Here is a 26,910-nt window from a genome sequence, read left to right as displayed (position 1 = left end):
GAGTTTGGGTAGGATTTAAATTGGGGGTAGGGTTGGTTTTTAATTGAAATTGGGCTGGGAAATTGGGTTTTGATTTGGGCTATAATTGAAAGCCAATTTGGCTACATTTTAAATAGCCATTTTTTCCCTTTTTATTTATAAAAATAGTAAATAGTTTCTGAAAACTAATTTAAAGTACCAAAATGATTTATAATACATAATTAACAATTTAAAAATACAGGATCCAATTTTATGCATATAAAACTTAATTACATCTTAAAAGGGCTAATATTGCAATTATGTGCAAATTAGTTTTAAAAATACTAAATAAAATTGTAAAAATTAATTTAGCCATATTTCGGCATAAATATAGAAATACAATAGATGAATTATCAAAATAATAATTTTGGAAATAATTATTAGGGATTTTATGGATAAAAAAGGAAAATAAATCAATTTAAACCTTTTAAAATTATAGAAAAATAATAAAAACCTTGGATATGCTTATGTATGTATATATATGCTATTTTGCAGGTATTTGCATATTTAAGAAATATATAGAGAAAAATTGGGTATCAACAAGCCTTATGCAATTAGGGAGGCAATTCTTGGCCTCATGCTAGAAAAGGAGACAGTGCTTAGTCTCGATGCAAGGAAAGGCAGTGCTTAGCCTTATCCAATTGGGGAAGCAATGCTTAGCCTCATGTAGGAGGAGGAGACAATGCTTAGTCTCAATGCAAGGAAAGGCAGTGCTTAGCCTCATGCAATTGGGGAGGCAATGCTTAGCCTCATGTAGGAGGAGGAGACAATGCTTAGTCTCATGCAAGGAAAGGCAGTGCTTAGCCTTATGCAATTGGGGAGGTAATGCTTAGCCTCATGCAGAAAGGAGACAATGCTTAGTCTCATGCAAATAAAGGCAATGCTTAGCCTTATGTAGTTAAGGAGGCAATGCTTATCCTCATGCAAAATAGGAGACAGTACTTAGTGTCATGCAAAGAAAGGTAGTGCTTAGCCTTATGCAATTAGGGAGGCAATGCTTAGCCTCATGCGAAGAATGAGAGGAAGATGGAAAAATATTTTTAGCTGAAGATGTTTATGCTAGATGATTTGTTGTCTTGAAGACAACGTCTTGATGTATCTACGAGTATCATTGTCTTATTGTACCTGCATTCAAAGAAAAATTGTGAGTTCTGTGGGGAAGGTTGGTTCGCGTTTTTGTCTTCTGCCTTGCCTGTGCTCCTGTCTTAAGATCCTGTTTGAGTTACCCTGGGTAACATCTGGCTGCCATAGAAATAAATTTTTCGATAAATATGTATATAGTTGTTTAAAATATAGTAGTATGCGATATTGAGCTAGTTAGATGAACCAATGGCTGTGATATATTTTAGAGACATTGCAACCTCCTTGCTTTCGAATTTTGAGGGTCCTCCTCAAAATTCTGTCCCAGTTTGAAAGCAATTCTTTGACTGCTCTGCGTATGACAAAATTGGTTGGGCTTGCTTCAGAATTTTGAGGGTCCTCCTCAAAATTCTACCCTAGTTTCTGACCATGAAAAAATGAAGATTTTATTAAGATGTGACCGAAGCCACATGGCTACCTACATATCCTCTCTTAAACGGGAATCAGGTCGAGTGTAGTTCAGTTACATCAAATGAAAAAATGTAAACAATCCTAAACATAGTATCTCTTGACTACGTTTGAGTTGATATGTTTTGGCCAAATCTCTCCGTCCATTTCTGCAAGTATGAGTGCTCCTCCTGTTAGTACTCGATGAACTATGTAAGGCCCTTGCCAGTTGGGAGAAAACTCCCCTTTGGCTTCATCCTGATGTGGGGAGATTTGCTTTAGCACTAACTGCCCTGGTGTGAATTGTGTAGGCTTGACCCTTTTGTTGAAAGCTCTGGACATTTTGTTCTGATAAAGTTGACCGTGACATATTGCATTCATTCTTTTTCCGTCAATGAGAGTCAGTTGTTCATAACGACTTTGTATCCATTCTACATCATTGAGTTCGCCCTCTTGTATGATTCTCAAATAAGTAATTTCTACTTCGGCGGGAATGACGGCTTTAGTACCATAGACCAGCAAATAAGGAGTTGCCCCGGTTGATGTGCAAACCGTGGTACGATATCCAAGTCGGGCGAACAGTAACTTCTCATGCCATTGTTTGTGATTATCTACCATCTTCCTTAATATCTTCTTGATATTCTTGTTGGCAGCTTCTACGGTTCCATTCATTTGTAAACTAATCAATGATGTAAATTGATGTTTTGAAATATATATACTATTTGAGAAAATATGAGGGCAAAATTGGGTGTCAACAAGTGTTGGATACGCGATCGGTATATAAGACCCAGAGGTTTGGAGAGAAGCTTGGACAGCTTCCTCCTCGACCTCCGGCATTATCTTTATGCTGAAGTCTGCGACAAAGTTGGCAAGAACTTGCGACTTTATTGCTTTTTGTGGCTGATATGTGATATCGTGCTCGCTTAGCTTGATGGCCTATTTGGCCAGTCTCCCCGATAATTCAGGTTTATGTAAACTGCTTCTCAGAGGAAAGGTGGTAACGACCGAGATAGGGTGACGATGAAAATTGGGTCTAAGCTTTCGTGAAGCTAAGACTAGTGCCAGGGCCAATTTTTTGAGGTGTGGGTACCTTGTTTTGGCGTCGACAAGTGTTTTGCTAATGTAATAAATAGAAGATTGCATACATTAACTTCTCAGATCACGACTGCACTTACTGCCACTTCGGAGACAACGAGGTAGACAAGGAGATATTCTCTGGGTTCGAGCTTCGAGAGCAGAGATGGTGATGAAAAATACGCCTTTAGATCTCGCAGAGCTTGTACGCACTCGGGCGTCCCCTCAGAGCTGTTATCCTTTTGAGTACGCCAAAAAACCTATGACATCTATCGGAAGACCACGAGATAAATCTTGATAGGACGGCGATTCGACCAGTCAACCTTTGAACTTGCTTCTTAGTAGTCAATTGATCTAGTATCCCTTCTATGGCTTTGATTTGGTCTGGGTTGACTTAGATCCCCCGTTGTGACACTAAGAAACCCAAAAACTTCCCCGAGGCTATGCCAAACACCCACTTCTCTAGGTTTAGTTTCATCCTGTACCGTCTTAATATGTCGAAAGATTCCTTATAATAGGTCGATATGGTCCTCTGCCCTTACAGATTTGACCAGCATGTCGTCGATATACACCTCTATGGTCTTGCCGAGCTAATCTTTGAACATCTTTGTGACCAATCTTTGATACGTAGCTCATGCGTTCTTCAGCCCGAATGGCATGACCCTATAACAATATGTCCTTCAGTGGGTGATGAACGTGGTTTTCTCCTAGTCCTCTTCTTCCATAAGTATCTGGTTATAGGCCGAGCATGCATCCAGAAAACTCAGCAGCTCGTGCCCGGCTGTCACGTCGATGAGTTGGTCGATATATGGTAATGGGAACGAATCCTTCGGGTATGCTTTTTTTAAGTCTGTGACGTCTACACACATCTTCTACTTCCCGTTTTTCTTTTTGACCATCACTACGTTGGCAATCCACTTGGGGTATTTTGACACCCTAATGGAGCCATTTTCTAATAACTTCTCCACCTCCTCGTGGACGGCATCGTTGATGGCGGGGTTGAATTTTCATCTGACCTGCCTTACCGAGGGGTATAATGGATCTACGTTTAATTTGTGTGTGGCGATCTCCTTGGGGGATGCCCGGCATATCTGCATGGCTGAAGGCAAACAACTCTGCATTAGTTATTAGGAATTGACTAAATTTACATGGTTCTTGGAGTTTACAGTTGATGTAGGCCTTTTGCTCGAATCGCTGGGGTCTAATTGAACGGGGTCGAGATCCTCTATAGTTGAGTCCGTGGCTTCAACCGTTTTGGGGTCCATGGTGACATCCATAGTCTCTTCTTATGTCGACCTCAACCCTATTGCTAAGCCTCTTTTTCCTTGTCTTTCTTCTGTTGGGTTGTCGTGCTATCTAAGGTGATGTTATAACATTCTCAGGATGTGCCCTGTTCTCCCCATATGTTAAATATCCCCCAAGGCATTGGGAATTGGATTACATTGTATAAGTTGGAGAGGGCGGCTCTCATGGGATATATCTATAGTCGTCCTACTATGGCATTGTATGTGGTGGCTCTATCTATGATATGGAACATTGTCTCTAGAGTTATGCTGCTGGCCAAGATGGGAAGTGTAATTTCACTCGATGTCCGTTCAACTGCATTATTAAAACCGGTTAGTGTGATGCAGCGTGGCACTATCTTGTCCTTGAGTCTCATCTGGGTGAGGACTCGCGGATGGATAATGCATGCTCCACTACCATTATCTACCATGATATGTTTGACATCAGTATCTAAAATTTGTAAAGTAATGACAAGAGCATCGTTGTGAGGGAATGTCAAACCGTCGATATTTGACTCATCGAAGATGATACTTTCTTCGAGTCCGGCATACCGTTCACGCATGATAGATCTTTTGAGCTTGCGAGTGGCAATAAATTTAACACTGTTGATGGAGGCATCGTCGTTGTCGCTGATGATCATGTTGATGGTACGAGCCAGCGACGATGGCTTTGGCGGGCCTTGATGTTCACGAACTCTAGCGAAGTTGTTTCTCCCCTTGTTGCTCAACAGCTTTTTGAGGTGTCCTTGCTGCAATATGTTCACAACCTCTTGCTTGAGGGTGATATAGTCTTTTGTCTTGTGTTTTCGTTCCTGGTAGAATATGTAGAGGGCGCCAGTTTTTCTAGTGCTAGGGTCGGACCTAATCTTTGGCGGCCACTTCACCTTCGTTATGAGTCTCTCCAGGACATAGACTATTTTTATAGGTGACACACAAAAATTGTGAGCAGACAATAAGGGGGCATACCTCTCTCATTCCAGTGAGTCCCCGTCCTCGGCCTAGATGGGCCTTCATCATAACGGAAGGAAGGTGGGGTGTGGGCCCTGACATATGGCTGATGTTGTTCCCTATTTGGTCGTGAGACCATGTGATCCCTCCTTATGTTGTCTCTTCATTCTTTCCTGGGCTCAATTTTTACCAAGACGATCCATCGAGTTGGTCCGTTGAGGTCGTTATCATCTGCTCGGACTTCAGTATGGTAAGCATTGTGGATTTCATCCCAAGTGGTTGGAGGGTACTTCATCAACTGGCTGAGCAATTTTCTGGTTGCTCTTGAACCCTCTCTACTCAACCCGTTCTGAAAGGCCGTGACTGCCATTCCTTCGGACACATTTGGTAGGGTTATTCTTACCCTATTGAATTGGGAGAGAAAGTCCCTCAATCCCTCTCCCATGTACTTCTTGATGGCGAAGATGTTGTTTACTCTTGTTTTGACTTTCTTGGCCACGGCATGCGCCATTACGAATTTATCATCCATTTCTTCGAAGGTTTATATGGAACGGGCTGGTAGCTGTGAATACCATGTTAATGCTCTTCCCGTGAGGGTTTCGCCAAATTTCTTCAGCAAAATAGAGGACATTTTTTCCTTGGTGAGGTCGTTTCCCTTCATAGTGGTGACGTAATGAGTCACACGATCTTCGAGGTCAGTCGTTTCGTCATATATCCTGAGATATGGCTACATTTTGAAGGCAGTAGCTTAGGGGCGCCTGATATCTTGTTGACTCGTTCTTGGTGTTCTTTCATTTGATCTCTGAGCATTTTGTTTTCATTCTCTATTTCTTCCATCCTTTTTAGAATGGCGGCGAGAACGCTGTCACCTGCATTGTTAGTAATATTGTAAGTTATACCTGGTATTGATTGGTCGTCCTGCTCGTTTGCTAGTTGCATTGTGTGGGTTCTTGCGGTCTCTATGGTTGTGCATGGAGCAGGTTTATTGAGCATGCTTGCTAACATATCAGGCAGCCACGCTTCGAGGAACTTTTTCATGGCGGGTGGCGTACCCTCTCCTGTGGACATGGAGTCCCGTTTTCCATTTGGTTTTGTTATGTTGCAATGGAAGGAAGGCGACCTCTCGCGCCTAGGGAGGCAGTGGGTGTCACATCATCGCCTAGCGTTTCACAACTCTCGTTGATAACATCCATGAGGTTTCCAGGGAAGTCACTCGTCATTTTAGTCCTATCTCCTTACCCGAAAAAGGGGTGGGATCTGTGGATATTCTTTCTTATAATGATGTATAATTAATGAGTCTTTGAACATTCAGGTTGTTCTTGGATCAAGTGAAAAAGTTAGACAAGAATCTTAGTAAAAATGTTATTTTTATATCCTTGCAATATGGCCAAATTCTCTCTATAAAGTCAATGTGTTTTCTTACAAGTGAATATCTTATGTCCCCTATCATTATATCTTTTTCTATTTATAGGGACATATTCATAAAACCCTAATAGTGCAAGTACAAAGAATATCCACTAGAATATTCTCTTTTTTCCTCACCATACCAATAAAGACAAGCAGAAAACATAGAAAACGATACCTTGATGAGAGTAAGGAGTTGTACAGATTCACAAATAGTTGAGTCTTTCTTTAGGGTATTTTCAAATAGAATTGGTGTGCTTCTTTACCTAATAATTGGATCAAGAAACCCAAAACGGAAAAGGGTCAAATATGCCCGTGAACTATTGAAAGTAATCGGGAGGAGAAAAAGTGAATCACTTTATTAACGGCAAGGATAATTTTGTACTCAAATACAAACGGAGGCCATAATTGCTTTATTTTCAATAGTTCAGGGACATATTTGGACCTTTTCCGAACCCAACATATGAAACATCGAAATAGACCGGAGAATATAGGTACCTATTTCTGTTTTACGAAATTTCCATTGTCAAGCAATTTAACGTGAAGAAGAATTTGCTTTGCAACTACTAAAAATAAAGAATTTCAATTATTACAATATATATAGACCGTGCAATTTTTTTTTTAGACATTATTTGTGCAATTTTACTTGACAAAACGTTTTGCAAGAAGTAACCAATGTAACCGAAATTTTATCATCCCTATTTTTTCGTCATTTTACAAATGGGTTGTTTAATAATTTTACAAAAAGAATAAAAAAATTATGGAGCAAATCGTAAAAGAAAAAGGATAAGGTGTCTATTGTAAAAATGAAGCTACGTTATGGGTGAATAATGCAAAGAGCATTATAACGTAAATACTGAATTTCATTTTTCTTAAGGGTATTCTGGTAATCGCAGCTCGACCAAGGTATAAGTAATCTTGTCAGCGGAAAACAGCAAAAGAGCGATCGAGGAAGAAGAGAGCGGCGGAGAAAAAATGGCGTCGAACGCAGCAGCACCATTCTGGAGGTCAGCTGGGATGACTTACATAACATATTCAAACCTGTGCGCTAATCTGGTTAGGAACTGTCTTAAGGAGCCTTACAAGTACGAAGCCCTGACCCGTGAGAAGGTCCATTACTCTGTCTCCAAATGGGTTGATGGCAAACCTCAAAAACCCAGTAAGCAATTCTTACTCTTTGTCCTTTTTTATTAATTAATAACGTTTGTTGCTGCTTAAAAGTATAGATCTTTCTGCTGATTCAATAGTTAGATAATAGTCCAGTAATTATTATTTTTTTAATTTGCTTATTTTGATGGTTATTATAACGGAAAAGGGTTGGACTTCTGACTCGGTGATTGGATTTTTTGGGCTGTGTGTGTGTCTGTCAAATTTTGAGGATCTTTTTGGTATTGGTTAACTCTGTTCTGAGAGTGCTCTAAAATTCTCACTCAACAGGGGCCGATTTAGTGTGTAAGTTATGGGTTCTCTCGAACTTAGTAGCTTTGGATAATACCTTGTATGTGTTAAAAAATTCAGTAAATAAGTACAACAATAGATTTTGAACCATGTAAATCTATTGAACTATAGTAGAATCCCGAACTCGAATCGAAGTTCAAATTCTGAATTCCAATAAAAAAGAACTTTGGTGAATTTGTATCCTCTATCCTCCCTCCATAGCATCAGGTAGATAATGCAATAGGTGTCCTAATTATAGATATGGAAGTTTGGTCATTAATTTCCTTGGCTGGATTTGTGTTTGGCGTTACTTTTTATGTGGAAGTTGGACTATGCCAATGATTGCTTATATTTGCTTTTAGCTTTTGAGTGTACACATCTGTAGAGACTTGATAAATTTTATTGCTGAAAAAGCTTTTTCAGCGGCTGTAGTGGCAACTATTACAAGCAATCGGTTTTCCTTAAGTGGAAAGCAAGAGAACAATTGAGATTCTTATTTTTCCCTACTAGTGTTCTTGAATGATCACCAAGTCCCTCTAAATTGGATACCCTTTTATCAATGTGTAATTAGCAAGTTGATTCGCTAGGATAGTCATGCTAAATTCATCAAAATTAATAGGGTATAATTATACCATTCTCACTATCTTTCTAATTTCAAAATTAGAAAATAAATCAACTAAATTCAAGCAAGCTACTTCATGAAAATCACTTGTCATGTCATTAAACAATCATTAAGTTATTTCAATTCTCGGTTATGTGGATTCTGACTATGCAGGAGATCTTGACAGAAGAAGGTCCACAACTGGATACATCTTTACCCTCGTTGGCAGTGCCGTCAGTTGGAAGTCGACTTTGCAGTCGATTGTCGCTTTGTCTACGACAGAAGCAGAATACATGGCAGCAGCGGAGGCGGTAAAGGAAGCTATCTGGTTGAAAAGTTTAGTAGCGGAATTGAGTTTGGTTCAGCTGGAATCAACTCTTAGATGTGATAGTCAGAGTGCTATTCATCTAATGAAAAATCAGAGATTTCATGAGCGCACTAAACACATTGATGTCAGATTTCATTTTATTCGAGATGTTATTGATGAGGGAACTATCAAGGTCGTGAAGGTTATCACAGATGATAATGCTGCAGACATGTTGACCAAGATAGTCCCGCTCGCTAAGTTTGCACACTGCAAGGACTTGGCGGGGGTGTGCATCAACTGATGCAACTCCGAAGAGAACAGTTGCTAGGTGGAGGTGGTATGTTCAACAATGGTTTGATTCTTCTTGTTTCTTACAACGGGGTTGCCCAGTAAGCTTAGAAGTTTTGGCCAGAGTTGTTCACACGCTCGAAACGCAAACCAAGGTGGAGATTGAAAATGTTGGTTTATGTTTAGTTAACAATGGCATGCTGAAAATGTTGGTTTATGTTTAGTCAACAATGGCATGCCAATTGGAAGAGTTGGTGGAAAGAGTTGGTGTGGATGCTAGGAGGAAGCTTCCTCCTTTGATGTCACCCATGACATCAAGAGGAGGTAGTTTGATGTCACCAATGACATCAAGAGGAGGTCTTTACCTCTATAAATAGATGCACTCCTTCATTTGTAGAAACCATCCCAAAAATAATACAACACATTGTAGTGAGTAGAGAGTTAAGAGAGAAATTCTCTTAAGTGTAATTGGGAACTCTCCCCTTCCTTTGTTAATATTAAAAAGGCAACTGTTCTCTGGTGGACGTAGGATTATTTTGATCCGAACCACGTTAAATCTTGTGTTCTTTCTTTTACGTTTCCGCTAACACTTTGCATATTGTTTCTACTGCATAACATTGTCTACGTACATAAGATAAACTTAAAGAATGATGAGCAAGTATATCAACAATTGCTTTCTTTTGAAATAAAGCACTAGTATTTTGAACATGAACAACTCCAATATTATCAACATATCGCAAAACAATAGCCACTTACTCTTTACATGACACGTCTAAGAAATCATCAACGATTAGAACAAAGTAGTTGGCATTTAAATCATGTATTATAGCTTAAGTTGTTTTTATCTTACATGCGATCACAATTTCTTTTTAAATTTTTGGAGAAGTCGTCTTATTGTGTTTTGGAGCATTTTCCAATGTAGGTTTAATATCACATCTATTTGTATATCATGAAAGAATTTCAATAAAATTACCTCTTTTTTTTCAAAAACTTAAGCTACTTAGACTGATGCTGGCAATCTCGAAGGGAGATATTTGGACCTGGAGCAACTTGTCTTGATCTTTGATATATTAGGACGCGAGGAAAGGGAAAGAAGGTGATAAGCAAGAAGAATGTTAAAGAAGTCCCTATAAGTTCTTCACTTAGCCTTTCTATAGTCGTTCTTCGCATCTTCAATCAAAGCGCGTTCAATGACGATTCACTTTTATCATGATCGTGCAATGTCAATTCTTGATTCAAGAAAAGTCTTACCACATCAATCAAAATATTTAGACGAAGCCAATATTCATGTTTAGCTTGACCATATTGCATGTCAAATGCAACATGAATTGACTACTGTTGCATTAGATTTTCACAATTTCATTATAAACGTTGAATGGCATTCATAATCTAGCAAAAGCAAATTGTGAAGATCTATTATAACAAAAACAGTCAATTCATGTTGTATATGAGAGGCAATCTGATTAAGCATGAATATTGGCTTCACTTTAATTCTTCAATTGATGTTATAAGGGTTTCTAGCATCGAGGATTGACATTCCACAACCATGGCTCCAAAAAACAACTCATATTTGAAAAGAAATTGTGACCGCATGTACGATAGAATCAACTAAGGTTATAATAGAGGATCTAAATGGTGACTATTTTGCTCTGTTGGTTGATAAATCTTTAGACATGTCACTGCAAAGAGCAAGTTATTGTTTTGCAATATGTTGATAAAAAGATTTGTGATGGAAATGTTTGTTCATGTTCAAGATATTAGTGATTTATCGATAAATAAACCTACTGTTGATATATTTTTTAATTGTTTTAAAGTTTATCTTATGTATGTGGACAATATTATGATGAAACAAGCAAAGTCATATTAATGCTCTTAAAATGTTGATTGTACGAAAAATAGATCGACCATTCTATTTATTTTTTTGTTCATCAACTTTAACTAACTCTTGTTGCAGTTTCTAAAAAGTGTGTTCGAGTTGGAGACATTGTATTTCGATTTCGAATACTTTGAATGTGTTGCAAGCTTATTTTAAATGTTTGGACGAATTTCTTGAGTCTGAAAAAAGAAAATATTTTAAGATACATCAGATATGAGTGAGCTAGAAGTTGGTAGAAACTTGAATTGAGAACTAGGACTTATTAGAGTCATGATATTCGTTGGGGATCTCTATGTAAGTCATTTGAAAATTTTATTTTTATATTTGGCTCTATGGTTGATGTACTTGATACTTTTGTTGAAGATGAAAATACTCTAGATGAAAGAGCTAAGACATAGGAATATCTTGGAAGTCGTCAAAAGTTGAGGTTGCTTTTTTGTTGGATTTACTGACAAATGGAGTAAGATATTCAGATGTCATGATACTTGTTAAAGTAGTAAAGGGAAGGTTGCAAACATTAACAAATAATAGATCGGATTTGCTTAACTATAAGGTCACATTTCGTATCAAGCATGATATTATTATACCTAATTTTGATGAGTTCTACGTTGATTGGAAAATCACAGTCTGAAGTTATTGATCATACTACTTTGCATCATTATCTTGTGGAAGTGTTCTATAAAATTGGCAATTTGAAGAAATTTAATTAGGTGATAAGTTATTTGTTTCATAGAGTAGCTTATTTGAATTCAGTATATTCATTTTCTAACTTGACCATTAAGACGATAGTGAGAATGGTTGAATTATATCTATATGATCGATGAATTTAGCATAGCTGCCCTTGAGAGTCATCTTGCTAATTGCATTGTTGATGTTTGTGATATTGATAAAAGGTTCTACATTTTAGATGGACTTAATGATCTTTCAAGAAAATTAGTTGTGACAAGGAAGCGTTTTAGTTATCCTCTTGTTTTCGCTTAGTAAAAACTTGCTTTGCTTCTGTCAGTTGCCACTAAATTTGTTGAAAGAGCTTTTTCGGTGGTGAAATTTATCGGGAATGACTAGTGGAATCAAATGGATGATGAATTTTTAGGCAGTCATGTAGAGTCGTGTAGTGCCTTATGTAGAAACAAAAGTATTGTGAACTATTTCTGAGTCTATTATAATTATAAAAACATCTTAAAAGATGAAATCTTATCGAGTACAATTGCAATAATATATTTGAGATATGCGTTCCCTAGTAAAATTTCTTTTATTGTCTTCTTCATGTTAGTTTTGTTTTAAACAATTGTTAGCTCTACCACAAGTGTTTTTATAATATAAATAAATATTACTACGTAGTTTGATTTAAAATTTTCAATGCACCTATTCAACAAAATAAATTTTTGTATTTATTTCATCAAAGATTGAAAACCGTTAGCGAAGTTCCTGGTTTCCTCATTGTGGGGATACATGTTTGTATCCCGTTGTTGTACCATTTTTTGGATTTAAGATAATGATTTATTAAGAATGAGGACCACGCTTGCAAAATCTACCTGTATCCCCTTGTCAATATACTTATTTTCTTTTTCGTTGGTGAAAAAAGAAGTCGGCCTGTAACTGTTGCCTTTCTCCACGCAAGAAAAAGAAAGAAAAAGAACAGAGTATTAGGTTTATGTTCTACAAGATTTCTGTGTGATTTTGGTCCTTGTATAGTCAAAAAGAATAGGGCATAGACGATAAGGTTGGCTGTGTGTTCATTTGTTATTTGCTTAAATTTGAGTCTTATTTTCATGGCAAAAGCTGCATCTTCTTCTTGTTGGTATTCTAACAAATACTTCTGCTGGTCTTTTTAACAGCCATCCGCTCAGATACTCCCGAAGAATGAGATCAAGGGTGGATCTTGGGCTTTGTTTCTTATATTCTATAATTTTTTTGTACTGCCATGGCCTTGATACCATGTCTCCTGGAGCTTGCATTAACTATTGATCTTCTAATAACATAGTGGCTAGAATTTGGTCCTACGCTTGCTGGATGAAAATTGGCAAGTGATTCCGTTGATTAGCAATAATTTGTGGCTACTGTACTGTGTTAAAAGCCTCTCAAATTCAGAAATTTTGAGCTTTTGTGGAGCATGGCAAGTGATGGTTTTTCCTTATCACTGAAGTGACTTTCTTAAACGCATATCACATTGCCTAGTCTAATGCAAAATGAAGCATGATTCTTGTTGCTATGCTGTTGAAATTTGTGCTGAATTGAGGAGTTACAGGAACTGTTTCTTCTCTTCTTTGCTCAACTGCAGGCCAACTTTGTGTTAAACTATTCCTTACTTTCTTCTCTTATTTTTGGAATGTGAAAAATCGAGATGCATTAGAAAATATGATATAGAGGGAACAGACCTCCATGGTCAAGCAACTGAGCAAGCAACTGGCAATGAGTAGGACAACAGTATGCATTTTACAAGAAGAAAAAAGGCGAAATGGCATAATTAACAGGAAATTATGAGGCAAGTTGCTTCTTAAACGAGCAATTTTCTCTCTTTGAATTGATTATTCAAGAGAAAAATGAACCGTTAGGAAATTATGATTCATGCTGCTTTTAGATATCAATTTTGTCCATCCTCAAGTCACAACGGCAAAGCAAATACAAAGGTAATTGGGATGTAGAGGACAAAAACAGCTTGAGATTGTGTCAGTTTATCTTTTTTTGTGGTTATAAAAGTAAGAATATGAGATAGGAAAATTTACGCGGTAATATACTGTAATTACTATTTGTAGCTATACGTTTAGAAAATTACCATTCATAGCTGTATTTGAATTTTATAGTAAATTTACATGTAGTACTGCAATAAGAGATCAATTGTTTTGGACTGAAACAAGAGAGCAACAACCATTCATAGCCCAGTTGGTTAGAGCATGCACCTGGATTAACCTAAGCTATGTCCCAAAAATAAGGTGAAGTTCAAAAGGTTTTGAATAAAGTTTGAATATGGAAGTAGAAGAACATTTAGTAGGCGTTTGGACATGAATTCCAATTTATTTATTTTCAAATTTGGAATTTCACTAAAATTTGAATTGAAGATGAAGTTGTGTTTGATTGTAATTTTTGCAACATATTTGGATGTCTTATTTTCAAAACCATGAAACATAATTTATACTCCACAACTTGTAAAAAATATCAAAACCACACCAAATTTGATTATCCTACTTGAAATAAATAATTAAAATGTTATTGTTTAACTGTTATCATATTTTGCTTTACTGCAATACACAGAAGATGCAAAATCAATATCACATTTTCTAATTCTACTAACGCACAGAGAAGGTGCAAAAGCAGGCATAGCCACATATTTCTCATAACCATATAATCAAACTTCTAATAGGTAGAGTTTAAGTATCAACTAGGACTAAGGTTGTATTGTGGTCCGGTCCTGGGCCTAAATGGGCTAAACGGGCCGAGCCCAAGCGGTCCGGTCCAAACGATCCCGAGTTTAACGGTCCTGGAGTGTGGGACCGGCCCACTGTGGGCCTAAGCCCATATGGTCCCGGGCTAAATGGGCCGGGCCCACGGGCCTAAGTGTTCCGTTTTTTTTTTTTGAATTTTTTTTATCTAAGGTAATTTCTTGTAAATTATATTATATAATTGTGACTTAAATTTTCTAATTCAAATTTAAACACAAAAAAATTGTAAAGAAATATTCAAGGGAATGCCTTATAATTTTTATTATTACGACATTAACAAAATATGGCAATATCTTTCTTAGTTTTCCTCCCCCCAATGGAATGAGCACAACAAGGTCTCCAGTAAATTTATGAGCCATCAAAGTCCCACAAGTTGTACACTTAGCTTTATTTTGATCTCTTAGTTGAATAAAAATGTGGCAAACAAGAGATGTTTCGCACCATCTAGAAGGTTGTCTATTAAAAGTAGGGGTTACTACAGGAGGGTCAGGCATGACATCATTTGGATTATTTTCAGTTGGGTTAACAACAGGACTAGTAGGTGTATCATATAAATCCGGTTGCGTTTCATCTAAATCATCATTTTCATCGATAGTTGGATTACCATAAAGAGTATTCATGTATTCATCATTTAATTGTTGACCTGGTGCAATATCATGGTAAAATTAACTATCGGTAAATTGAAAACAAGGGTTATCACTATCAAGAATAATAGGTGGAGGAGGACGGGTGACACGTCTAGGTCGGGGAGCCGGGGGAGGAATAGTAGCTTGGCCACTAGATTCACCAATTTTAGATTTTCCCTTACCACCAAACATTATGTTCAAAGAAAATGCCATATTAATTATAATTATACAAACTAAAACAAACAAAACTATAATATTAAAACTTAAGAGTTGGAACAAGTTTACCGAATTGACGAACAACTTCTTAAAAATTGTATATCGTTGAAGACTTGAATACTTCAATTCACCAACTTCATAATTTTTCACAAATTGCAATAATAAAGTAAGCAATTATAGAAGAAAATTAGAGAGAGATTGAGAGAGATGGATGATTTTGTGAGCAAAAATAAAAGAATGAGGGGGTATTTATAGTTGAGAATAGGGAAAAAATGTAATTATAAATAGTTTGGGGTTAAAATAAAGTTTGAGGGGCAAATGACTATTTTTAAAAAGCCAAACGACTAAATTGGCAGGCCAACAACTAGTTTTTAAACTTCCAACCGTTGGCCAATTTTAATTTTTTTTTTTTGAAAAATAGCCATTGGGCCCGTTAGGCCCGGTTGAACCGGCCCAGGCCCGCCGACCGGTCCCGAGCTCGCGGTCTCTCCATGCTGGACCGGCCCACAGTGGGCTCCTAGGACCGCTTGGGACCGGACCATACGGGCCAGTCCATTTAGCCCAAAGTTCATGTGGGTTCGTGGCCCCGGGCTGGGCCCGGACCACAATACAGCCTTAACTAGGACTGATATTCCACCATCAATCGCCAAAGATGTATCTGTCAAAGATGAAAAATTGATGGGATCATTTTATAAATTTTAAAAATATTGGGTAAATTTGTAAAATTAAAAACTAGCAAATTCCCATTTTCAATTGAAAAGCCGGTGAGAAACAGTTTTTCAAATTTGAAAATGAATTTTCAAGTGAAAAAGAAAAATTGGTAAGAATAAAATAACCAAGCATTGTTTTCAAAAAAAATTTTGAAAAAAAAGGAAAAATTTGTATGTCCAAACGGGCTCTTAAAATTACCAACATGAAATAAGGGTCGAATTGATCCATTTCGGTAAAAAGTTACTTTCATTCAATATATTTACATCAAAACAAAAAGTGTGTATACGGTAAAGGGAAAATGAGTGGATGGGGAGAACGGAGAAAAAGCAAAAAATCTTACGAATTCCTTCTTAAAAAAACCTTATACTAGTATTACTTTTAAAATAAAAGGACAAATTTATTCAAGTTGGAAATAAGAATGACATAAAATACTTGGAGGAATTAAAAATTCCCAAATATCCAACTTATTGTATCACTACCTTATCTTATCATCCTACTTATATTGGGAAAAAATTATTATACTATCATTAGTGCTCCATTACTATAAAAATAAAAATTAAAAATAAAATTATACGCAGAGACTACTTCGCAGAACCTTCGTCTTCCTCCCTGTCGCCGGCCTCTTCACGTTTCAGGGACAGGGACGGACTTTTCTATGTATAATATCTACATATATATGTTATATATATATACAAATAGTGCCTTCTTTTCTGTTTCCTTTTTCTCATAATTTCGATTATAATTTCTGTAATTTACTGAGTTTTCCCATTCAAATCCGTGTATTCAATTGGCTGATTCATTATTTTCAAGTGACAAAGTATTGAGATGGGATCTATAGGGGAAAAGGTAGACCTTGAATCTGATGAAGAGATCCCTTTTAGTTCATCTCATAATGCTACAAACAAGGCAGAAACTCTACATTTTGAGGCAGCTGCTCATATGGCTTCACCTAGAAGTTTCTACTCATCTTCGAGAGTTTTAAGGAAGATGGATCAGATCAGCTTTATGAGGAGTATTTACATTGTTATACTTAAAGCAAAGATCAATATTTTGCTTCCTTTTGGACCTCTGGCTATACTGCTACACTATGTTACAAAAAAACATGTATAAAGTTTCAAACTTTTGCCATATATCTTTGTTTTTAGCTCTGGCAGTCTGTTATAGCATGTTACTTACCATTTATTCTGTATTACCAATAAATATTATCTGCAATTAACTTTTAAGTGACTTGATTGCGCAAGTAATTTTCAAGTCGCCCGTCAGTAGAAATTAAACACAAGTGATTTATATGTTGACACTACCGTAAATTTTTTATAGTATAATTTAACTTGTTATAGCAGGTTACTTGCCATATATTCTACATTAATCCCATGTTTGTTTTCAATTAAAGTTATTTTTTTAAAATTTAGTTTGCTTTATTTATATTTTGGGATTTATCTTGATATTTCAGGAATGGGTCTTTTTCTTCAGTTTAGTGGGGATTACACCCTTAGCTGAGCGTTTGGGCTATGCAACTGAGTATGTTTATGCTCTTCAAGTTATTTTACTTCTCCTTAGCTACTAAATTCTTTTACATGCTCATTGAATTCCTTAATTTTCTTGATACAGGCAGCTTGCATTTTTTACTGGGCCTACAGGTACTCATTTGTTTATTGGTTGTTTTACTGTATGTTGTTTGTTTTTGTTTTTGAGAAATATAAGTTTTGAACTTTTTCCTTTTGAATGAATCATTGAGAGAATTAAGTTGAGCTTCTCAAATTGCTTGCTTAATCTCAATAAAATAGATACTGGGTGATTTCTTTCCATCTACCTAAACCTCGATGACAAAGTTATCTGATACCTCTGCTAGTGGAAGGTAGTAGATACTCGGTGGAATAGTCGAGGTGCGCACAAGCTAGCCTGGACACCACCGTCATTAAAAAGGAATCTCAGTGTTTAAGTTGAATGTCAATGCCGCCGCAGAGTAACTTGAAAATGTGACTTAGGTTTGGTTTTTACCGAGAAATTGGGTAATCAGGAAAGATTGGTTGAATTGAGAGGTGCAACAATTGAATCAATCAAGTATTGTGAGTTCCATATTATCACTTGAGGAACTAGAAACCCCTTGAAATAAATTGTTGGATTTCATCCTCCTTGACTCGAATCACTAGATATGATTTCCTTGCGACTATTTTAATGGTTATATACTGTTCGTGTACTTCTGCTCTTCTGCATGGCCTTCGCTGGAAGTGTTTTAAGTCGTGCATTTGTTTTCAGACCTAGCACATTTCTTTTGATTACTGGGATGACCTTTTCTGTTTTCTGATGTATAGTTGGGGGACTTCTGAATGCTACATTTGGCAATGCGACTGAAATGATAATCTCATTATATGCATTGAATAATGGAATGATGAGGGTTGTTAAACAATCCCTGCTGGGTTCTATTTTGTCAAATATGCTCTTGGTGCTTGGATGTGCCTTCTTCTGTGGCGGGATTGTTCATCATCAGAAAGTCCAGGTTTTTAGTAAGGTGATTATCTTCTGATCAATCGTGTCATCACGAAATGTGCAATGAAGTTGACACTTTTGTCTTTTGTGAATGTGATGCTTCACTGTAATTTCGTATTTTCTCAGCTATAATGTGCTCTCACTAATGTTATATGCTAATCGTAATGATGATCGTTACATTGCAGGCAACTGCTATCGTGAATTCAGGATTGTTATTGATGGCAGTCATGGGCATATTGTTTCCGGCTGTACTTCATTTCACCCACACAGAAGTGCATTTTGGGAAGTCAGAGCTGGCTCTTTCAAGGTTTAGCAGTTGCATAATGCTGATAGCATATGCAAGTTACCTATTTTTTCAGCTCAAGAGTCAACAAAATCTATATAGTCCTATCAATGAGGTAAGTTGCTGAAAATCTTGGAATTTATTTCTGATTATTCAGCTTGTACGATTTCTCTAAGGTAGTCTGCGGCATTAGCTGTTGACAACTTTGTTTTCCTATTTAGTAATCAAAGGCCTGTTATGGAGGAGTTAAGTTTGCACAAAATTTCAGTTTTTTTCTTCCAAATAAACTCGTACCAAGAACTCGTACTGTGATATGTGATTTTCATATCATCTTGTGTTGCTGCAGGATGCATTAGTTTGATCTAGTTATTCTCTAAATGTGAACAGGATAGAGAAAATAATGCCGAGGATTCTGATGAAGAAGAGGCCCCTGAGATAACACAATGGGAAGCTATAGGGTGGCTTGCTATTTTGACAGTATGGATATCTGTGCTATCTGGGTATCTTGTTGATGCCATCCAGGTGACCTTTCTTTTTCTTCTTTTATTTTATAAATATTTTTGGCTGTAGGCACTTTTTCACTGCTGTATTGAAAATGCTATCATTTTTCGGAAGTTAGTTGCTAATATTCTGTGTGATAACCTGCTGACTTTAGATCATTGAGATAGTGACTATCGTAGTTTCCCTGTATGACTTTTTCCTGTTGCGGTAATTAATCAATGCTTTGATGATTTAAGTAACTGAAGCTTTCATGAACTACACTTTGCCAGCATAATGATCCTTGTTTGATTTTCCCTCTGCATGGTCTTTGGAGCCTTTGCAGTGTGTTTTCCTCGCTTCCATGTGCCTTGGAAGAACTTGTTGGAGCTCCGCAATGATGACCACTATGTGTTATGTAGTGATGGCACAGTTTAAGGTTCACTATGAGGTTCAAAATGCACAACAATTGTTAGTTACACAACCTGCTGACTTTAGATCATTGAGATAGTGACTATCGTAGTTTCCCTGTATGACTTTTTCCTGTTGCGGTAATTAATCAATGCTTTGATGATTTAAGTAACTGAAGCTTTCATGAACTACACTTTGCCAGCATAATGATCCTTGTTTGATTTTCCCTCTGCATGGTCTTTGGAGCCTTTGCAGTGTGTTTTCCTCGCTTCCATGTGCCTTGGAAGAACTTGTTGGAGCTCCGCAATGATGACCACTATGTGTTATGTAGTGATGGCACAGTTTAAGGTTCACTATGAGGTTCAAAATGCACAACAATTGTTAGTTACACAACCTGCTGACTTTAGATCATTGAGATAGTGACTATCGTAGTTTCCCTGTATGACTTTTTCCTGTTGCGGTAATTAATCAATGCTTTGATGATTTAAGTAACTGAAGCTTTCATGAACTACACTTTGCCAGCATAATGATCCTTGTTTGATTTTCCCTCTGCATGGTCTTTGGAGCCTTTGCAGTGTGTTTTCCTCGCTTCCATGTGCCTTGGAAGAACTTGTTGGAGCTCCGCAATGATGACCACTATGTGTTATGTAGTGATGGCACAGTTTAAGGTTCACTATGAGGTTCAAAATGCACAACAATTGTTAGTTACACAACCTGCTGACTTTAGATCATTGAGATAGTGACTATCGTAGTTTCCCTGTATGACTTTTTCCTGTTGCGGTAATTAATCAATGCTTTGATGATTTAAGTAACTGAAGCTTTCATGAACTACACTTTGCCAGCATAATGATCCTTGTTTGATTTTCCCTCTGCATGGTCTTTGGAGCCTTTGCAGTGTGTTTTCCTCGCTTCCATGTGCCTTGGAAGAACTTGTTGGAGCTCCGCAATGATGACCACTATGTGTTATGTAGTGATGGCACAGTTTAAGGTTCACTATGAGGTTCAAAATGCACAACAATTGTTAGTTACACAAGATGTTGTAATTAAGGCTTCATGCACTAAGAGCATATTCTGACCCCCCACCATAAACTATTGATTTTTATATTTTTTTAATTTGTTTCACCATATCTTTATGGAGAAAGGTGAATGGAAAGTTAAGTTGCAAGGTGATTAGTATCCCTTTTAAAGATAAGACCTTCGAAAATTTATGGTTACCTGATTAATAAAAGAAAGGATTTTAGAAATTTATGAATTATATGAATATACTTCCTGATTATATGTAAATATGTTTCATACAGGGTGTATTATTAGCCAGCAAGTTTGGCAAAGATTCTTTGAGTTAGTTAAGGATTCCCTGCAACGTTTGGTCAAGAAGAATTTGCTTGTGTAGTGACTTGCTCCCTTCAGAGCAAATAGTATTGATTTTGGGTGTTTCGTTTAGGTTATATGAGGATACTTGCCTCATGCACTGATCTTTTCTTTTTCCTAAATAATCACTTTGGGTTCCGGCTGAGTTGCAACTTTTAACCGTTGGTCGTTATATTGGAATATATTTGACTTCATGGTAGAAATCTTGTTGGCAGCAATTTTCTGCCCATTTTATTTGTTAATCAATTTCAATCTTTCGTCTTGTATTATGTCCCCAATTCCATATATCCGATTGACAATATCATTTGCAATTTCATGGTTATACCATTGACTTCAATCACCACTAGATTAAGTGATACACAGGCACCTACACTTAGTAAATTTAAGCTTCACACGTATATCTGAAGCATTAAAAAATTTGTTCAAGTTCTGTTGATTTTTGATTTTCTGTATGTTCTTAATCGTAATTTGTTCGTATTGCTAATTTGATTTCAGGGAGCATCTGACTCAATGAACATGCCTGTGTCTTTTATTAGTGTCATCCTGCTTCCAATTGTTGGAAATGCTGCAGAACATGCAAGTGCAATCATGTTTGCAATGAAAGATAAGCTTGTAAGTTCTTGAAAAACCATATTCACTATCTCATTTGCTCCAGAATAGGTTGCTAACGGGGTATTGTTTGCAGGATATTACACTTGGAGTTGCAATTGGGTCATCAACTCAGATATCAATGTTTGTGGTAAGGCATTAAAATGTGATACAAGAATCATCTGAATTAGGTTCGGAAAAATCCGATGACAAATATTTTATTTTTTATTTTTTAATTTAAATTCATACAGGCAGTCCTGAGAACATACTGGATTTGTTTGTTTGTTTGTTTGTTTGTTTGGTGTACATTAGTGCAGTCAGTTTGTAGTTATGCAAAGTTTATAATAAAGCGTATAAATCAAGTTGCTTATTTGTAGATCTCATGCTTTTGATAATGCAGATTCCATTTTGTGTTGTTGTTGGTTGGTTCATGGGAAAACCAATGGACTTGAACTTCCAATTGTTTGAGACTGCTACACTCTTTATCACAGTGCTAGTCGTGGCGTTTATGCTACAGGTTTGTCGTCTAATCCTTCTGCCGCCACCCCCACCTCACGCAAATCAGACAGTTGAATAAAGTAGACGATGATGTTCAGCCTGCTCTCTACCATAGACTACTCAGCAATGAAAAGCTTGCTACTAACTCTAATTGTTACTTTACAATATGCAGGAAGGAACATCAAACTATTTTAAGGGGTTGATGCTTATTCTATGCTATCTCATTGTTGCAGCCAGTTTTTTTGTACATGTTGATCCATCAAAAGGTTAGTTCGCACATTCTTTCCCTCTAAAATCTGAGAATTTCTTTTTTTATTTTATTAATAAGACAAGAGTAATTTTGCTAAAGTACACCAAGTTGGTGTTATTTGCAGAAAATAGAGTACATTTGATGCAAACCAATGTCCAAAAAGTAAAATTCTGCTAACTACACATTGAGATATGATATTTTGCACCAAACATACAAATAGAATAGAATAAGCCCATCTCCATAATTTCCATCTCTTCAAGCTCTCGGCGTCCTTTATGTTTTTAATCTGCTCCTCCAAGTGTTCTCTTACCACCATTGAGCACAATCTTTTCCCGATAAATGTTTCACCCACTAACTGTAATATGTAACATAACCACCTCCAACCGATGTCCATCTCTTTATCTTCACCCTCTTGTCACTCGGTTGATATACTATCAAAGATTAGTTCACAAATTTCGCTCTACCCTTCCTAATCTCTATTGCTTGTTTCTCCTTTGTAGTTTATGGAAGATGTCAGTCTCAGCAATTCAAATGTACTCCTTCCAATTTCTAGATCAAAACTAAGAGTTTTATCCTGTTCTCTATCCCTCCTTTCCTTCCAATCTTATTCAGCTCTGGTTAACAGAGTCGCTGTTTCCGATTCATGACCGGCTATGAAATGCCTAAATATTTACAAATTCGGTAAGCCTGTGATGAGCCCAGACAGAGCTGTTCTCCACTGTTTGTTCCATGCCATAGCATATAATTTTTTTGAGTATTTCATTAATCTTCATGTCTTTAATTTGCTACTACATTATTTGAATGCTTTGAGAAGTTTCATTCTTTATCATTCTCAAAAACAGAAAAAGGTACGTTTCATTTGTTGGTTTTATCTACCACCAATTTAAGCTGTTGGTCGGTTGGGACTTAGGATTATTTTGTTTTTGTGTTAGAAAGTTACAATGTTTGAGATCTGTTCTGCTCTTTTTGTTAGGGTAGCAAACCTACCAAGTCTTCACAATAAACTCCATCACAGCAACATGTACACAAGCTCACCACTTTTTTGTTGCCAAAATGACCGTTAAACAGTCCTTGGACGAGTTTGTTTTGTTGGCAGATCTTCCTACCACAAGCCAACTTCCTCTAGCTGCATATCTAGGCTTTGGTTAGAGCTTTCAAATACTAACTGCTCATTTTGATACACTGCTGAATTGAGGTTGTGATGTGTTAAATATCATGCTCGTTCTACCTCCTTCCCCAACCCCCACATTTTGGATCACAAAAAATTGGCCATTAACCTTTCTTGCATGGGTGTGGTGCAGAAGGGGAATAAGTATGCTCTGAGCGGTGATACTCATGCCTCAGCAAATGAACTCTTTGACTTCTGGCGATGAATCAAAAGCGATGAGCCTAACAAGCTGCACTCTGCCCAAGTGTTGACTAAATCTAGAGTGCAGGTTGTGGTGGTGAAGTGGTAGATGGGTTCTTTTACAATGGAAAACTCGATGGTTGGGGTGAACTGTTGGCTTCTTCTTCGACGTTTATCCATGTTGTATCATTTTCTTTAGCAAACAAACAGTTTCTGTTTCTGTATATCCAAGCTGATTTTATATTCTTCCACTTGGAGAAAGTTTTTGGAAGAGTGGGCGCTGTAGAACAATTTTTCTTCCACATGTAAGATTTAGGAGATACAAATGTTGTACCTTATTCATATATATCCATAGTGATCCCCAGATTGGGGTTGAGATGTAATTGTTGTAATGGATACTTAGAAAAAGTTCTTACACAACATTAATGTATTGTAGCAAGGCATGCTTGTTACTGGATTATTCAGTCTTTTGCATAGTATTGGTTACCTGCACGGATTTGTGCTCTTCTGGCTATAACGTTTACGTAGTTAGAACTTCAAAACGTTGACTATGTATGAGATTGCATTTTGCTAAAACGTTTGTTAGTTAAAACTTAAAATACTGACTATTGTGTATGTGTAAGCATAGAATTATCACCTAGAGTCAATTGTTCAAATTAAAATCGGTTAAATAAATAAATGAAGTTCGCTGGAAGACAAATTATAGTAACAACGTCATGCATATTAAAGAAGAACAGAGTATCTTTTATTTCCAAATTTGAGTTTCACTTCAAGATTATTACATGTCAATGATGCTTACTATTGATCATATTGGTGTTAACATAAGCGCCAACACCGGCACCACCACCTCCTCCAAATCCTCCACCTACACCTTCTCCACCCAGTCCAAATCCTCCACCACCACCAGTGCCGCCTCCCCATCCGTTTATTCCCTTTCCAAAACCACCTCCTACTCCACCAATTCCTCCTCCAACTCCTCCACCAATTCCTCCACCTCCTCCTATCAAGGGTATACCAGGAACAACGCCATATCCAGGTCCAGATCCGACAGGAACACCATCATATCCTTGACCAGGTACACCTGGAACAGCGTCAGGTCCTCCTCCTAACAATGGTATACCAGGAAGAATACCAATTGGAATACCATTGTATACTTGACCAGGTAATCCTCCTATAGAATAAGGTATGCCAATGGTGCCAGGTCCTCCTAATAAAGGTATACCACCATATCCTAGTCCAGGTCCTCCAGTTAATGGTGTCCCACCAGGAATATTACCATATTCTGGTACAGGTCCTCCACCTATAAAAGGTCCAATAGGCACATAACCGTATTTTTGGCCCGACAATCTTCCTATAGAATGTATACCATGAAAACCATCATATTTTTGACTATGTCTGCCATTTGAATCAGAGTCTTTTTTACCATTCTCCGCCAATTGCCTACAATGAATGCTTCGAACTAAAAATGTAGACAACAGCAATATTAAAACGCTCCTCTTCACCATTTTTTTACTCTCAAATTTAACTTGTCCTCAACCATTTCAAATAGATACTACCTTTTTATAGGTAGAACATGAAAACTATGTAATTAATAAGAGTATATCTACTTTTGAACTGATTCTAGTTTTTAAATCCTTTCTATTGGTTCACACTCATAGAAGCAAACATCCAAAATAAGGAAGCATCACTAAAAGTTATGCTTTGACGGGCTCTCCATTTAATATTATTCAAACTTCATCCTCTAAAAAGAAAAAATAAATATTACAATGCACAGTCATACATAAGTCATGCTACAATTTTGGGAGAAATTCAAAAATAGCCAGATTTACAAGTGATCATTCAAAAATAGTCACAGTTTCAAAAGTAATCGAAATTTAGCCACTTTTCATGTAAATATAAATCTGAACGAAAACACTGTTCAAAATCCGGAAAATACTCCAGCATAATATACTGGAGTTCCAGCATAAGTATACTGGAATTCCAACATATTATAATGGAGTTCCAGCATAAGTATACTGGAACTCCAGCATATTATAATAGAGTTCCAACATAAGTATACTGGAACTCCAACATAATATACTGGAGTTCCAGTATAATATACCGGTCCAGCATAATATGTTGGAAGTTCATACACAGGTGCTCCAATCTCCAGTATATTATGCTGGAACTTTCCGCGTGTTAGATTTCTAGTATAATATGCTGGAAGTTCATAAACAGGTGCACCGATCTCTAGTATATTATGTTGGACCGGTCCCTGTTGCAACAAAATAGTTGCTATTTTTCATTAATTTTGCAAACGCTGGCCATTTTTGAATTACCAGTCCGAAAACTGGTTAGCCCCTGCTATTTTTACTACAATTTTGTAAAAAGAATTTATGAGTAAATACAATATGCAATCTCTTTTGCGCGCGATTTGTAAAGATAATGCCTATTCTACAGTTATTGTAATATGCTTTATTTTTTCTTTTCCTAAATAGAGAATTTTCTTTCGTGTGATCTGTGTGAAAACTTCTTAATATGAAATCGTAATTTAGTTATTTCAGATTTTTGATTATTCAGAGATAAAGGCAAATGGTTTGAAGCTATAGGAGTCTTTTTCATTTTCATGTTTGTTTTTTACCATTTAATTGTGTTTTGGTTAAATCTATAACATAGTATTTCTAACTAGCAGACAACAATCTACTAAAGTACTAATTTCAAATATTTTGTAGGGGAAAAAGATCTGATTGTTTGATGTCTTTCAACAGAAACAAATGTGTAAACAAAGAAAAATATTTTAGACAAAGAGAGGAAGTCAAATCATAAACCCATGCCAGAGAGATTACGTTACATAAGTAGTTGAACATTAGAGAACGTTACAGTACTTGTTTAAGATTAGAAACGTTACAGGAGTTGTTGAAGATTACTTAATAATTTTCATTTGGCTCTGAAAATTTTGTATTTGTAGGTATCATAATTGTACTGCTTTAATTATATGGTGTGACTTGTAAGTCTTCTAGATTTGATGTTTAAGTGCAGCGTTAATAGATGCATGCGCGTGGTTGAAGGAGAGGATGACGTCATGCGAACAATTTTTTAAATTTATTAGATGTATAGCACCCGCGCGATGTGCGGATAAAATAAATCATGTTGTGTGATCTTATTTTGTTTGACCATATTATATCATATTGCGTGAATTAAATTTTAATTTTCTTTTTTTTTTATCCAGTGAAACATACCCAATAAAAAAATTGATGAAATTAGAAAAAGATTTATATGGACATCGAATAACTATTCATTTCCTCACTTTTCTTTATTATATAATCTGCTATATTTATTATTATTTTATTTGTTATTATGACGTTTTATTAGCTTGTTACTTGACTTAATATTTTTGTAATTATCTCCTTTTAATATAATATTAATACATATATATATATATATATTTTTTTTTTTCTTACTCCT

At 36.5% G+C, this 26,910-nt stretch overlaps 3 protein-coding genes across 4 annotated transcripts; 1 reads left to right on the top strand and 2 right to left on the bottom strand.

Moving 5' to 3' along the window:
• Positions 1-1,650: 1,650 nt before the first annotated feature.
• On the bottom strand, positions 1,651-2,217 carry LOC138879177 (uncharacterized). The gene has a single exon (XM_070158771.1). The coding sequence runs from the start codon at positions 2,215-2,217 to the stop codon at positions 1,651-1,653; it is 567 nt and encodes a 188-aa protein (XP_070014872.1).
• Positions 2,218-4,099: 1,882 nt separating this feature from the next.
• Positions 4,100-5,361, bottom strand: LOC104215206 (uncharacterized). Its single transcript, XM_070158770.1, has 2 exons — positions 5,254-5,361; positions 4,100-4,714 (listed from the first exon to the last, which is right to left on the bottom strand). The coding sequence occupies exons 1-2, from the start codon at positions 5,359-5,361 to the stop codon at positions 4,100-4,102; spliced, it is 723 nt and encodes a 240-aa protein (XP_070014871.1).
• A 10,967-nt stretch (positions 5,362-16,328) lies between these two features.
• On the top strand, positions 16,329-23,930 carry LOC104215151 (vacuolar cation/proton exchanger 2-like). Of its 2 annotated transcripts, none has more exons than XM_009764908.2 (11): positions 16,329-16,860; positions 17,207-17,274; positions 17,365-17,393; positions 18,069-18,265; positions 18,429-18,641; positions 18,914-19,048; positions 21,278-21,394; positions 21,468-21,521; positions 21,771-21,887; positions 22,041-22,134; positions 23,420-23,930. In XM_009764908.2, the coding sequence occupies exons 1-11, from the start codon at positions 16,582-16,584 to the stop codon at positions 23,428-23,430; spliced, it is 1,314 nt and encodes a 437-aa protein (XP_009763210.1). In that variant the 5' UTR covers positions 16,329-16,581; the 3' UTR covers positions 23,431-23,930. The 2 variants fall into 2 exon arrangements, with proteins under 2 accessions (XP_009763210.1, XP_070016251.1); XM_070160150.1 differs by lacking the exon at positions 23,420-23,930 and adding an exon at positions 23,092-23,111.
• Positions 23,931-26,910: the final 2,980 nt, after the last annotated feature.

This window comes from Nicotiana sylvestris, chromosome 10 (assembly GCF_000393655.2).
Source record: "Nicotiana sylvestris chromosome 10, ASM39365v2, whole genome shotgun sequence".
Lineage (NCBI taxonomy): Eukaryota > Viridiplantae > Streptophyta > Magnoliopsida > Solanales > Solanaceae > Nicotiana > Nicotiana sylvestris.
The sequence above is the reverse complement of the archived record's forward strand: the minus strand, read 5'-3'. Positions and strand labels throughout refer to the sequence as shown.